This window comes from Balaenoptera acutorostrata, chromosome 11 (assembly GCF_949987535.1).
Source record: "Balaenoptera acutorostrata chromosome 11, mBalAcu1.1, whole genome shotgun sequence".
NCBI lineage: Eukaryota > Metazoa > Chordata > Mammalia > Artiodactyla > Balaenopteridae > Balaenoptera > Balaenoptera acutorostrata.
This window is the reverse complement of record NC_080074.1, coordinates 18,777,018-18,791,912: the sequence shown is the minus strand read 5'-3', so window position 1 is coordinate 18,791,912 and position 14,895 is coordinate 18,777,018. Positions and strand designations below refer to the sequence as shown.

Sequence of the window (14,895 nt, the reverse complement as noted above, 5' to 3'; positions counted from 1 at the left end):
CCCTATAATGCGAATGTTGTTGCGTTTAATGTTGTCCCAGAGGTCTCTTAGGCTGTCTTCATTTCTTTTCATTCTTTTTTCTTTAGTCTGTTCCGCAGCAGTGAATTCCACCATTCTGTCTTCCAGGTCACTTATCCGTTCTTCTGCCTCAGTTATTCTGCTATTGATTCCTTCTAGTGTAGTTTTCATTTCAGTTATTGTATTGGTCATCTCTGTTTGTTTGTTCTTTAATTCTTCTAGGTCTTTGTTAATCATTTCTTGCATCTTCTCAATCTTTGCCTCCATTCTTATTCCGAGGTCCTGGATCATCTTCACTATCATTATTCTGAATTCTTTTTCTGGAAGGTTGCCTATCTCCACTTCATTTAGTTGTTTTTCTGGGGTTTTTTCTTGTTCCTTCATCTGGTACATAGCCCTCTGCCTTTTCATCTTCTCTGTCTTTCTGTAACTGTGGTTTTTGGTCCACAGGCTGCAGGATTGTAGTTTTTCTTGCTTCTGTTGTCTGCCCTCTGGTGGTTGAGGCTAAGAGGGTTGATGGGAGGCTCTGGTGGTGGGTAGAGCTGACTGTTGCTGTGGCGGTCAGAGCTCAGTAAAACCTTAATCCACTTGACTGTTGATGGGTGGGGCTGGGTTCCCTCCCTGTTGGTTGTTTTGCCTGAGGCAACCCAACACTGGAGCCTACCCGTGCTCTTTGGTGGGATTAATGGCAGACTCTGGGAGGGCTCACGCCAAGGAGAACTTCCCAGGACCTCTGCTGCCAGTGTCCTTATCCCCACGGTGAAACAGAGCCACCACTTGTCTCTGCAGGAGACCCCCCAACACCAGCAGGTACGTCTGGTTCAGTCTCCCCCAGGGTCACTGCTCCTTCCCCTGGGTCCCGATGCACACATTACTTTGTGTGTGCCCTCCAAGAGTGGGGTCTCTGTTTCCCCCAGTCCTGTCACAGTCCTGCAATCAATTCCCACTAGACTTCAAAGTCTGATTCTCTAGGAATTCCTCCTCCCGTTGCCGGACCCCCAGGTTGGGAAGCCTGACGTGGGGCTCAGAACCTTCACTCCAGTGGGTGGACTTCTGTGGTATAAGTGTTCGCCAGTCTGTGAGTCACCCACCCAGCAGTTATGGGATTTGATTTTACTCTGATTGCGCCCCTCCTACCGTCTCACTGTGGCTTCTCCTCTGTCCTTGGACGTGGGGTATCCTCCTTGGTGAAGTCCAGGGTCTTCCTGTCAATGATTGTCCAGCAGCCAGTTGTGATTCTGGTGCTCTCGCAAGAGGGAGTGAGAGCACGTCCTTCTACTCCGCCATCTTGGTTAATCTTATCATTATTTTTATCCCGACTGGTACCAAGATGCCTCAGGCCAGCCAGAATGGGGTAGGCTCCAGAAAGCACACCTCTTTGGGGAAGTCACCAGTTTTGAGTACCAACCGCTCCCCTTTCTGTGTGCAGACTTCAAGCCACGCTGGCTTGGGAACGGGGATGTTCTTTGCCATCATCCTGGTCACTGGAGCCATTGCTTTGGCTGCGTATTCTTACTTTCGATTAAACCAGAGAACAATCGGCTTTCAGCATTTTGAGGTAAGACGGAGAAAAATGGGAACATGGGCATGGGGGTCCTCTCTGAAACCCAGCCCCTGGCTCTGGGCTGCTTCAGAGCTCGCCGGCAGCTGGGTGCCTGGCACACACTTCCCGTCTCCTGGGTGGGGCCTCGCCTAAGAGAGCAGCAGTGGCAGCTCCAAGGCCCTCTTCCTGGCCGAGACAGGATATGGAGGAGGGTGATGGGCTGCCAGTGGCCCTTCGTGCCAGGGGTCTGGCTTGGAGGCAAACTCACCAGGGGCCCAGGAGGCCACTCACCTTGGAGGATTCACAAGACAGGCACCCACCAGCATTGATCTGAGCTTCAAGGCTGACTCTGAGGGTGGGGACAGGGTAGGGACCTACACAGCCAGAGGCCTCACGCCACAGCCAGGGAAACACTTTGGCCCTCTTTGAACTGTTGAGCCCACATCCAGGTCAGCGGGTCTTGGCTGATTGTGGGGTGACCCTGGGGAGACACTGGGGACCAGGTTTACCAGCAGCCCCCAAGCAGTAGGTCACTTCCTTCTGGCAGATAACCTGTGTATTTATCAGCACCATATACATGATTTTTAAAACATCACATCTAGCAAAAGTGCACGTGCTGTATGATTCCTTTTGTATTAAGTTCAAGGACAGGCAAAACCACGCCAGGTGACAGGAGTCAGAATAGCAGTTACCCTGGGTGGGACCGGATATTGGCGGGCGAGGGGCATGAGGGCGCCCCCTGGGGGGGATGGAGATGCCCTATATGCTGATTTGGGTGGTGGTCATACCTGGGGGGACGTATTAAGAAGTCATTGAACTGAACATTTAAGATTGGTGCATGATATTATGTGTAAGTCAGATCTCAATAACAGGAAAAGGAAAAAGCTCCCGGAGGCGGGCGTGGGGTGGCTTGCTTTACCCGCCAACTTGGATGAGACACTCCTGCCTCGGGGACTTGGTGGTGCTCAGCCCTGTGCTTGTCTTTCCGAGCAGTCGGAAGAGGATATCGACGTGGCAGCTCTCGGCAAGCAGCAGCCCGAGAATATCTCGAACCCCATGTACGAGAACACAGCCTCAGCAACCCCAGAACCTTCCTACGACCCCTTCATGGTGAGTGTGTGTTTTTCTCTAGGAACAGGTTCAGCTGGGGTGCAGGGGAACGATGTCTTTCAGCAAATCTCAGTGGAAAGCTCTGCACCAAGAAATCTCACTACTAGAACGTGTCTCCCGGCAACAAGCCTAAAATCGAGTGTTGTGAGCTGGGTGAAGCCATGTAGCTGTGCAGCGTTCTGAGCTCTCTTGGGTGGACGGCAGAGGCGTCCAACAGTTAGAGGCAGGAGAGAACTAGGGGTTGCCCAACCCCTACCTCGTGACCAGGTGAGAGGTCACAAGGAGAAGAAACCTTGGGCCAAATTCTGCCACAAACATTGATGAGGTAGCAGGCGCAAAGTTAAGACATAAAACTGCTTCAACATTTACACTGTTGTCCAGGATTCTTTTGCCTGTTGTCAGAGCTGCTGCTTGCTTTAGGAGCTACGTTTCTTTGATAAGGTCTTTTGTATCTAGGGGAGCATATTCTGCTCTGGTCTTCCAGGAGAGGACCACTTGTTTCTAGAGTTAGTGATGCTTGAGCTTAGACGGAGCCTCCACTGACGTTAACCCTGTGGCCGGGCACCCCATTCACACTGAATGTGGAAGATACCGCCCTGCCTGTAATTTATTACCAGGTCTGGACTGAGAAGCTAGGAGGGAGATAAGAGGAAATGTATATTGGTCTCTGCCCCAGAGCTCATAAACCCCTGTAATTTCCTAAGTGATAAGAACACTAGGGGCATCTTCTGTTCTGATGAGGAGCTTCTGGGCGGGCTCCTGGATGGCTCCTGGATGGGGGCTGGTCACCAGAAAGACCAAGCCATGATTAGAAGGTTGGAATTCTCAGCCCCACCCTTCACCCTTAAAAGAGGAGAGAGGGGCTAGAAACAGAGCTAATAATCAATCATACCCATGTGAGGAAGCCTCCAAAAAATCCCTTTGTGTGTGTGTGTGTGTGTGTGTGTATCTATTGTAGATTTTTGGTTTGTGGTTACCATGAGGTTTTGATATAGCAGTCTATATATAAACAAGATTGTTTTAAGTTGCTGGTCTTCTAATTTAAATGCATTTCCCGTATCCTGCATTTGTACTCTCCTCTTCTCATAATTGCTGGTTTTGATAATCATATTTGTATGCAGATGATTTCCTACCTTTACTGTATGTTTGCCTTTACTGGTGAGCTTTTTCATTCATAATTTTCTTGTTTCTAGTTGTGGCGTTTTCTTTTCCATTTAGAGAAGTTCCTTTAGCATTTGTTGCAAAGCTGGTCTGGTGGTGCTGAATACTCTTAGCTTTTGTCTGTCTCTAAAGCTTTTGATTTCTCCATCGAATCTGAATGAGATCCTCGCTAGGCAGAGTATTCTTGGTTGTAGATTCTTCACTTTCAACACTTTAAATATATCATGCCACTCCCTTCTGGCCTGAAGAGTTTCTGCTGAAAAATCAGCTCATAACCTTATGGGAATTCCCTTGTATGTTATTTGTTGCTTTTCCCTTGTTGCTTTTAATATTTTTTGTCTTTAATTTTTGTCAATTTGATTACTATGTGTCTCGGCATGTTCCTCCTTGGGTTTATCCTGTATGGGACTCTCTGCACTTCCCGGAGTTGGGTGACTGTTTCCTTTCCCATGTTAGGGAATTTTTCAGCTATTATCTCTTCCAATATTTTCTCAGGTCCTTTCTCTCTTCTCCTTCTGGGACCCCATAATGCAAATGTTGGTGCTTTTTTTTTTTTTTTTTTTTTAAAGGATTTTCTTATTTATTTATTTATTTATTTATTTATTTATTTTTGGCTGTGTTGGGTCTTCGGTTCGTGCGAGGGCTTTCTCCAGTTGCGGCAAGCGGGGGCCACTCTTCATCGCGGTGCGGGGACCGCTCTTCATCGCGGTGCGCGGGCCTTTCTCTATCGCGGCCCCTCCCGTCGCGGGGCACAGGCTCCAGACGCGCAGGCTCAGCAATTGTGGCTCACGGGCCCAGCTGCTCCGTGGCATGTGGGATCTTCCCAGACCAGGGCTCGAACCCGTGTCCCCTGCATTAGCAGGCAGATTCTCAACCACTGCGCCACCAGGGAAGCCCAAATGTTGGTGCTTTTAATGTTGTCCCAGAGGTCTCTTAGACTGTCCTCATTTCTTTTCATTTTTCTTTATTTTGTTCCACAGCAGTGATTTCCACCATTCTGTCTTCCAGCCCACTTATCCATTCTTCTACCTCAGTTATTCTATTGATTCCTCCTAGTGTATATTTCATTGCAGTTATTGTATTGTTCATCTCTGTTTGTTTGTTCTTTAGTTCTTCTAGGTCCTTGTTAAATATTTCTTGTATCTTCTCAATCTGTGCCTCCATTCTTTTTCTGAGATCTTGGATCATCTTTACTATTATTATTGTGACTTCTTTTTCAGGTAGATTGCCTCTCTCCACTTCACTTAATTGTTCTTCTGGGGTTTTATCTTGTTCCTTCGTCTGGGACATATTCCTCTGCTGTCTCATTTTGTCTTACTTTGTGTGATTGCTGTTTCCATTCCACAGGCTGCAGGGTTGTAGTTCTTCTTGCTTCTGCTGTCTGCCCCCTGGTGGGTGAGGCTATGCAGGCTTCCTGGTGGGAGGGACTGGTTCCTGCCTACTGGTGGGTGGAGCTGGGTCTTGTCCCACTGGTGGCCGGCACCATGTCAAGGGGTGTGTTTATCAGGCAGCTGTCCACTCAGGAAGGCTTTAAGCAGCCTGTCTGCTGATGGGTGGGGCTGTATTCCCACCCTCCTGGTTGTCGGGCCAGAGGCGTCCCAGCACTGGTGCTTGCAGGCTGTTGGGTGACGCCACGTCTTGGTTGAGCAAACGGCAGCCTCCAAGAGGGCTCCCGCCAATGAGTACTCCCTAGAACTACCACCGCCAGTATCCTGTCCCTGCAGTGAGCCACAGCCGCCCCCCACCTCTTCAGGAGACGCTCCAATACCAGAAGGTAGGTCTGGCCCAGGCTCCTATGAGGTCACTGCTTTTTCCCCTGGGTCCTGTGTGCACCCTCCAAGCGTGGAGTTTCTGTTTCCCCCAGTCCTGTGGAATTCCTGCGATCAAACCCTGCTGGGCTTCAAAGCCAGGTTCTCTGGGGGCTCCTCCTCCCATTGCCAGACCCCCAGGCTGGGGAGCCTGATGTGGGGCTCAGAACTTTCACTCCTGTGAGAGAACCTCTGCTATATAATTATATTCCAGTTTGTGGTTCACCCACCTGGCAGGTATGGGATTTGATATTATTGCAATTGTGCCCCTCCTACCGTCTCACTGTGGCTTCTTCTTTGTCTTTGGACGTAGGATATCTTTTTTGGTAGGTTCCAGTGTTTTTTTGTCAATGGTTGTTCAGCAGTTAGTTGCGATTTTGGTGTTTTCATAAGAAGAGGGGAGCTCACATCCTTCTACTCCCATCATCATCCATAAAGTCCCAATAGTAGGGGGTTCAGCGAGCTTACAGGGGGGTGAACACATCCACACTGGGAGCATGACACACCCCAACTCCACGGGGCAGGAGCTAAATTGAATTTTTGTAAGTTGGCACTGAAACATTACAATACTTTATTGCACCATTGTAAGCTCGTAGAGTGCAACATTTGTTACTATTTTTCTGCAGTGAACCAAATGCAAATATCCCATGGTTCTTAGTGCCTGTGGTAGCAGATTTAATATGTCTGCAATACTGAAAAATAACCAGATCATAAATCCTGTTTTTTCAATCAATCAAACCCATGTAAAAGTTTCCAGTCCAAATTGCAAGGGCAAGTTCAGCTAAACTGCATCTACTAATAGTCTATTATTTCTGTAAGCCTTGTGATATTGAAATCAACCTCATTTTAAAAGCAAGGGGGACAAATTACACATCCTGTTCAATGCTCTCCATGCCTTCTCAGCTGTCTGGCCTCTTCTCAGGGCTCCATGAGCCCCATGCATGAAAGACTCGCCGGAGGCAGGTGAAAGAGTATCCCAGATGCAGGGTTCAGCTCAACCCTTCTCATTCAACCAGGTGGCAAAAATGTTCCAGTTATGGGAATCCCAAGCTGAGGATACCAGCCCCAAGTGTGCTTGATTCTCATGCCTTTTATATTGAGGGAGCGGGCATTGCCTATAGACTCTCTGGAGTCAATCTAGACAGCATGAACATCCATGATGCGAATTAACAAAATTTCAGTGCTGATCAGAGCCACAGACAGAAGATGGTTCAGAGCGGCTGCCTCTGGACTGTGGCTTCTGATTAGACCCTGGTTCAGGATGAATTTTCAACTGGAAAGTTTTTTTGTAATCAGAGTAACAGCCACCTTTTGTGGGGTGCTTTTTTAATCTTCCTTAATGTAGTATCATCTAATTTAAGCCTCACACCTCCCTGTCAGGGAAATATTACTAGGATTCTTTATAGATGAGGAAACTACAGCACAGTTCAAGTGATTTGTCCAGGGCCACACACCTTCAAACAGCGGAGACTGCACCCAGAACGGGGCCCTAACCTCCATGCCATGAGCCACGGGACAGCAGTGTGAAGCCATGCTCGCTCCCAACACGTGTGTCCACGGGGCACTGGGGGAAGAATCATGTTTTAGGCTGTAGGGGAGGAAGAAGTTTTCCTTGACCCTCCTAAAGATCCCTAGCTGGGCCTGGAAAGTAAACTGATAAAGACAGACTCACAGAACAAAAGCACGTACATTTTATTGAATGCTTACCTGTACGTGGGAGCCTTCAGGAGAAAACAAAGACCCAAAGGAGAGACCAGAAGAGGAAGCTTTTGTACCTTTTAGACAGTAGATGATGTGTGAGGAATTGACACGAGAAAGGGGTTTGGGGCTAGGGGTAGTGAATGGTGAAGTCACTAGGAAGATAAGGGTTAGTGAACAAGGTTTGTTTGTACAGATTTTAGTCCCCCAATTCCCCATCTGTGGTGGTGTCTTCTTTCCTCCTGGTACAGGGAGGGCATCTTTCACATGGGAATTCTGTTACCTGTTTCAGGGAAGAAAGGCAAGGGGGTAGGGCAAGGGGGTCAGAGTGACCTTCCTGCTTCTGCCATTTTTTAAAAATTCCTTCAGTTTAAGACATTTAATGTGCCAAGGTGCTTTGTTCAGGGGTAGCGTGTCCTGAACCCCATCAAGGCCTCAGACCAGTAGCCATAAGAATGCTCGACCCGGAAGGATTCACAAGCAGAGGGCCTGCACCCTCTGTGTGGCTCACAGACCTCTCATTTCCAGGACCCTGAAGGCCAGCAGCTGGACAGCACTGACCCCCTGGGGGCGCTGTGAGGGCCGGACCTGCCCCAGCCAGACATCACCCGCCACCACCAGGGCACCCGAAGCTGCCTCAGGAAGGCCGTCAACTGTGAATCCTCAGCCCCAGTTGCCTGTGGGAAATGTAAGGTCCTTTAACATTTCAAAGTATGAAACACTCAAGCCGTACCTCATCTCTTTGGTTGACCTGGGGGATTATTCTGTTTCTGTGGGTGAGGGACCATGTTAAATCCACCCACCAACCCACGGAGGCTGCTCCCTCCCTGACTCTCTTCTGTCCTTCCCGTGTACCTTCAGTGGCCAACACTCTAGTGACCTTGTCTTATTTCCCTATTAGACTGTAAGCTCCCAAAGGCAGGGACCTCCCTCATTCGTCTTTATATCTCAGCACCCAGCACAGTGTCTGGCACGTGAAATGTGCTGAAGTATTGGTTACAGAATAGAAATAAAGTCAATGGAACAAATCCAGTGTTTTGGGAAACAAAACGACTGTTCGCCACGGGAGGGGTCAAACTTTGAAGGTAAAACCAACTTGTTTGGGCTTCTTAGGGCCTTTTCAACTAGCCAACATCTGCCTTATGAACGCTTCTTTCTTAATTCTGTTTTGTTTGCTTGTGTGAAGAAGACATGAAAACCACATTGAGATACCACTTCACACCCACTAGGATGGCCATCCTCAAAACCACAGACAATGACAAGTATTGGCGAGGATGTGGAGAAACTGGATCCCTCCTAATTTGCTGGTGGGAGTGTAAAATGGTGCCCCCACTGTGGAAGACAGTTCGGCAGTTCCTCAAAAAGTTAAACACAGAATTACCGTGTGATCCAGAAATCCCACTCCTAGGTACAGACCCAAGAGAAATGAAAACATGTCCACACAACAAATTACAGAGGTAGGTACATAGTAGCGTTATTCATAACAGCCAAAACGTGGAAACAACCCAAATGTCCACCAACTTATGAATGGATAACCAGTGTGTCTAGCCACACCATGAAACAGCATTTCACCCTAAAAGGGAACTAAGTACTGATACGTGCAACGCCACGGATGAACCCTGAAAACATGATGCTCAGTGAAAGAAACCAGACACAAAAGACCACATGCCGTATGATTCTGTCTACATGGAAATGTCCAGAATCGGCAAATTCATAGAGACAGAAAGGTGAGTGAGTGGTTGCCAGCTAGGGACTGGGGTAACTGCTAAGAGGTACGGGGTTTCTTCTGGGGGGTACGAAAATGTTCTGGAATTTTACACAAGTGATGTGTAGGCTCAGGCCAGTTCTTCACCGTGCAGGACTCTGCAAGGCAGGACGCCCACCACACCCTCAGAAGGCCCAAAGTGGCCTCTCCATCACTGTGACAACCGGGCGCCCTCCAGCCCACCCACCACCCATTTCTGGGTGCTGTCCCTGGGGGTAGCACTGGCCATGCTCAGGAGCCACTGCTGGGGATGGAGAAGTGAAAGGCTGGGCTGAGCAGACCTCAGACTCTCCTCTCCGTCACCCTCGCAACCCAAACGGCTTTGTTCCACATCATCAGGGTTTTTGCTGAGCCAAGTCCAAAGTCCAGAAGCCCCAGAGTCTCAGAAGCTTTCTCACAACTCTAGGAAAGGGAAGAAGCCCCCGTGGCAGGCACAGGAACAACCAACTCACCACCTCCTCTCGGACAACGTGCCGTGATGAGGGCAACGCCAGGTTTCCAGAAACTCGCTCCCCAAAGGAACGTGGGACCGATTCGCTGGTGAGTCCACCAACTCCACCATCAGAGGGACAGAAAGGCACGTGATTAAGAGGAAAAACAGCAGGTATCCGTGGGAGGAGTAAATGAGATGAAGTTCCTGGCACAACAAGAGGTCAAGGACATTAAGTTGAAACACACACACAATTCAGTTTTTTTAGAAGGCTCTTCAAAATATAAATTTATCCAAAACCCAGCAGTGAATTGACTTCACAGCATGCATTCCTAATTCAGTATTATTCAGTATTTTCTCCCCTTAAAAACATTGCTTCCAATTTCCAGCTTTCCTGGTAATTTGACTGCAGACAAACAGGTGGCTCACTGTCATCTCCTTGTTCTCAAGGAGGGAACGGTCTGTGAGAGACAGAAATTCCAGGTGGGTTACCTGCTGCCCACCTAAGTCCAAACGCATACCAATTTTCCTTCTGTGGCTTAATTACGTGGTCCTCAAGCTCTGAAGACAAGCAAGTGTGCTTTGCTGTGGGTGGGAGAACAAGGCTGGTGAGGAATGAACCATAAATCTTTCACCCTTTCTCTCAGGGATATTCTTTTTTGGGTACATCAGAATGTGATATGGCTTTGCCACTAACTGAAGCACACAAAACAGATGACTTAGAATAAACTGGACAATACAATTCAAACTTTTATTTGGCAACAAGTTCAAAGTCATGTAACATAAAATCAACATTTAGAATAAATAGCAAATTCACATTCAGAATAAACAGTAAGTCTATCTAATTTGCATTCATTGTGCCTGAAATTAATTAAACAGGCACAATCTGTCATTCTACTAAAAAAACAGTTTCCGAAGTCAGAGTTCAAGCCTGCAGTATAGAAAAGTACAGAGCACTGTTGTGGGTTGGTTCCCTGGAGAGCAGACACTGAGGTGGAGATTCTCGTGTGGGAAGTTTACAGGGGACTGTCCTTGGGATCAACACCCGGGAAGGGGAGAGGGGATGGGAAGGGAGCTGGGCTGCAGGGCAGACACAGAGAGGCCTCAGCTCTGTGCCCTCCCCCCAGCTCTGGAGCTGAAAGGCCTTCAGAGTTGCTCCAGGGAGGGAGCTTGACCACATCCTCATCCGAGGCAGGACTTTTCAGCAGGGGCAGCTCCCAAAGAGGACTGACAGCTGCGGACGGTAAGCCAGCAGCACACCCAGCAGTTGGGGGGATTAAGTCCTTCGGTCCTGAAGGGTCTTTTGGGCATGCAAGCCCATCACATGCTCCTAGCACAATCACAGATGAGTGCAATGAGAGGTATATTCAATGAATGCCGAGTCTGGCAGCTCAATTACACAACGACAATCATGCCGCGTGCTGGAAACACAGTATTTTACCACTGGCCATAAAAGTAAATATGCCCAGAGAGTAGCTCGTAGGGGAACATGGCGCACTTACCTACAGAACTTCTTTCTACTGGCTGCACCCAACTGTGGGCTGCGTCATCTGCATGCTTTCAGCAGGGTCATCTCGCCATTGCCACCAACACAATCCATCAGAGCAGGGGTCGGCAGACCATGGCCCAAAGGCCAAATCCAGCCTGCAGCCTGTTTTCACAAGCCAAGCTGTACTGGACCACAGGCAGGCCCAGTCCTAGAGAGGGGCCGCAGAAAATGGCCTGCAAAGCGGAAAGTATTTACTGTCTGGCCCTTTACAGGAAAAGTTTGCTGAACCTTGCATTAGGGAAACGTCACGTCCTTTCTTTTCCTCAACCCACTAGGGTACTAAAGGTTAGCTGAACTTGGAGCCAAGCTCCCATATGCTAACACAGAAAACTGGTACAAAAGGAAATCAATACTAAGAGGGCAAATCATAGGCTGGCTCCCTAGTAGTTGAAGAGAGCAATCAAGGAACCCTGCCTCTGGCCAAATTTAGTCTGAGAGCATATTCGAGACAAGGGCCCCCAAGTGGGTGCAGCAGATGAACATTCGGCTGAGTGGAATCCAATTCCAGTATTTAGCACACTCTCTACCACTTTAGAGGCCTCTGGGGACAAAAAGAGAGGGAAAGCTATTTAGGTAGGTCACCCAAAGCTAAATTAGCTAGGAGGAAAGATTACTTTTTATTTCTCCTTTGCACTAATTAAGAGGACCAATGCCTTCAAAGCAACCAGGAATTTAGTCTGAGATGTGCCTGAATCAGTAACATGTGGTTTATGTTGGATGGCATCAACGGAACTGAATTTTTAAAAGGGGGGTAAAAAAAAAAAAAAAAAAAGAGGCCATGTTAGGAGGAAAGTGGGAGCTCTAAGCCAAACTCCTAAAATATATTACAAGCCAGGTTTCATCTATTAAAAACAACTCTGGAAAAACCAGTTGTGCAGGTTCCTTCCAGGGCAACCAGCTACAGGTACGTGAGCCTTGGGGGCAAGGACTGCCCCTGGATTGTGAATTTTTGCTCACATCATTCGGAAAAAATCAGTCTAACTGATGCTAAAAATGGAAAATATTTTTTAATGTGTAAACTAATTTTATTCCATTCACTTTCCAAATTGATGTTTTAAGTGGTAGAAAATAGACTCCCTTCCCTTGTACCCATATGCCTTCATCAGTGTGCGCACCAGAGGACAAACCGGGAAGAAAAGAATGCAGTGCATCGTGCTGAAAACCAGCTGAGTCATGACAGTGACAAGTTAAGACTGACTGAGCACAGACAAGAACGCCTCTGTCCTGGCCCCAGCGCGGGTTTGCATCTGCCAGGCGCATGCTCGGTGGGCCCTGCACAGAGAGATCTCAATACCGCCACATACTATGGCCCACAGACCGAAACCTTAATTGGTAATAAATTGTAAAATTCATTATTCACACCCAGAAAATCTATTTCTTCCCCCAGGTTATTTCTTCTAACCTAGATGTACATGAAAGCAGGTTGTAAAAATAGTTGTACTTCATTCTTGAGTAAACAAAACACCCTATCACTGGCACCTAGGAGATAGCTAATGAATACCTGATTAGATAAAAACTAAGAAAATTTTTAAAAATAATACCTACTTCCTCACTCAGCTTCTCCAAAGCAGAAACTAACAGCCCAAAGCACCAGTGTATCCTCTGAGGACCCCAACACTGAACAGTTCTGGGCACCACCTGTACCCCTGAAACGCCAGTCTTCCAATGCACTCGGACGCTTAAAACCCCTGGGCGCTAACAAACAGCAAACAAAATGCCTCCTGTCTGAAAAAGGAATGGACTACTGTGTTTATAATAAAATTTAGAAGGAAAACACGGGGGCTAATTGGGCCTATTAGGTCTAGAGAATCACCTTCGCTATTTTAGTTAAATACAAGAAAATATCACAAGTACACTCCCATTATAACAAGCAGCATTACAGTGCATGCTATGGGACTCATCTGATTTCCAGGCTCGGGCAGGTATCCTGTGGAAGGCCAAGCGAGCATTTCATCAACAACTGGCTCCACACACGAATCCATTAAAAACGCTGAATAAGCAAGCACTCTCTCCACAAGCCCCCTTCCTCCTGTACCTGCATCCTTTAGGTTTAAGGATGCGTGTCACCTGCCTTGTCCTCAGAAGGAAATGGGAACACTCAGCCAGCTAGGTCATTTCCAACTCTGTTTCTCTTAGCTTCAGTGCCCTTTATCCTCTCCCACCTTTAACACGGACACCTAAAGAAAACCACCCAAACTCCCAAAATAGACATACAAACATGGCAGGAAAGCAATCTAAGAGGAGGAGAGGGTGGCAGATGGCTAAGTGGAGAGGGCCGCCTCCCTCCCCTCCTGCTAGATTCAAGCCCCTCTCCTCGGCTGACCAGTCAGGAGAGAGAAAGGCATTTGCTCGTTTCCCTCCAACAAGGACGGCTTCTGGTAATACACATTTTAATAAGACTGCAACACAGCCGGTAGGCGTCATGGCGGGGCACTTCATTACAAGGACAGTTTTCTTGTCTCATTTTCCATCCTCCAATGATCATATTCAAGCAATATACGGGTAGCAGTTTCAGGTAAAATAAAGTCCTGGGAGACACACCACAAATGCACTGGCATTTGTCTTCTGACCTGTTCGTTTCTCACAGCCTCATTCTACAAAGTCTGTTCTGCTGGCTGGAATTTAACCAGAAGCTCTTCCCTCTCTGCCCTCCTTTTCTGGGGAAAAGAGTGAACCTGCCCATCACTTGGGGCACAGTGGTCCTTCCCCCACAGGGGGCAGGACACGGGAAACGGATACTGAGGACCATCAAGGCCAAGGACTTGCAACTTCTCTTGTTCTTTCTCACGAAAGACTTCCAGAGAGGCTGAGTCTGCTTTCAAGTGAGGCACCAGAGTGCCAAAGCCCTAGTACGAGAAGATACCTGGGAACCGGCTGCCGTCTAGGGACCGTCTCTGCCGCTGACATCGTGCTGTGCTATCGGAGCGCTCGCTCAAGCATCAGCTTTCTGTGAGCACTTCACCGGTGCACATCACTGGGCCCCTGCACTGCCTGTGAATGTTCACTTGTTCCATGCGTTTTGCATGGAAGAGTCAAGAAGAGTTTCAAAACGTCACCTGCTGGAATCCAAAGATGGTATCAAGAAGCCTCCCCGTCCCGGAAAATCTGATGCCGGTCGCGGTACCTTAGTAAACAAGAAGGGCGATCACAGGGTGTTGACAGGAAGCCAGCTGCTGTCCCCACACGTACAGGAAGGCCGTCCCCGTGGGCTGTGAGCTCCTGTCTTCACGAGCTGGGGGGCATCCTCCGTAATGTACAAAATAGATATCACAAGGCATGTCTGTAAGCGACAGTCACGTCCATGCAAAGTCTGCCCGGTGCGGGGCCGCCACCGCTCCTGGCTCTTCGCGCCCAGGGTGCCTGGGCCGCTGGCTACTTGGCCTGGGCCTCCTGCAGGAGCGGCAGCCTGGCGGCCGGGGGCCTGTCGGACCAGGCAGGAAGCTCGTGCTGCAGCGGGGTCCTCCGGGGGTAGAACGTGTGGCTGACATCATAGCTCAGGAGGCAGCTCAGGGACGCCATGTAGATGTCGGCAAACCGCGACAGGCGCCGCAGGAAGTACGTGGGGTTCTGGTCTGTGCGGAACAAGCTTCCGAACTGGGTGTTGAAGGAACCTTTGGTCATTTCTCTGAAGAGGCAAGAGAAGAGCGAAGCAACAGACAGTGATTCCCAAAAGGTCTGCTTTTAGCTACCAAAATCAAATAAAATCAAAATCACTGTTTCCCAAAGAACAGACACATGTATATGTATAACTGAATCACTCTGCTGTACACCTGAAACCAACACAACATTGTTAATCAACTCTACCCCAATGTA

General features: G+C 48.4%; 2 protein-coding genes across 5 annotated transcripts in view; one reads left to right on the top strand and one right to left on the bottom strand.

Moving 5' to 3' along the window:
* The window catches only part of STAB2 (stabilin 2), a 161,415-nt gene extending 153,049 nt beyond the window's left edge, over positions 1–8,366 (top strand). The window contains exons 67-69 of the mRNA XM_057557591.1: positions 1,448–1,576; positions 2,555–2,671; positions 7,867–8,366. Of these exons, the coding sequence (XP_057413574.1) occupies positions 1,448–1,576; positions 2,555–2,671; positions 7,867–7,917 (297 nt within the window). The 3' untranslated portion in view covers positions 7,918–8,366. The remainder of the gene's footprint in view (positions 1–1,447; positions 1,577–2,554; positions 2,672–7,866) is intronic.
* Positions 8,367–10,270: 1,904 nt separating this feature from the next.
* NT5DC3 (5'-nucleotidase domain containing 3) overlaps positions 10,271–14,895 on the bottom strand; it is a 60,602-nt gene continuing 55,977 nt past the window's right edge. For 3 of the 4 annotated variants that reach the window (XM_007198611.2, XM_057557239.1, XM_057557238.1), the window contains one exon: positions 10,271–14,707. In XM_007198611.2, coding sequence (XP_007198673.2) covers positions 14,455–14,707 — 253 coding nt within the window. In that variant the 3' untranslated portion in view covers positions 10,271–14,454. The remainder of the gene's footprint in view (positions 14,708–14,895) is intronic. The other variant, XR_009009775.1, reaches the window with a different exon arrangement.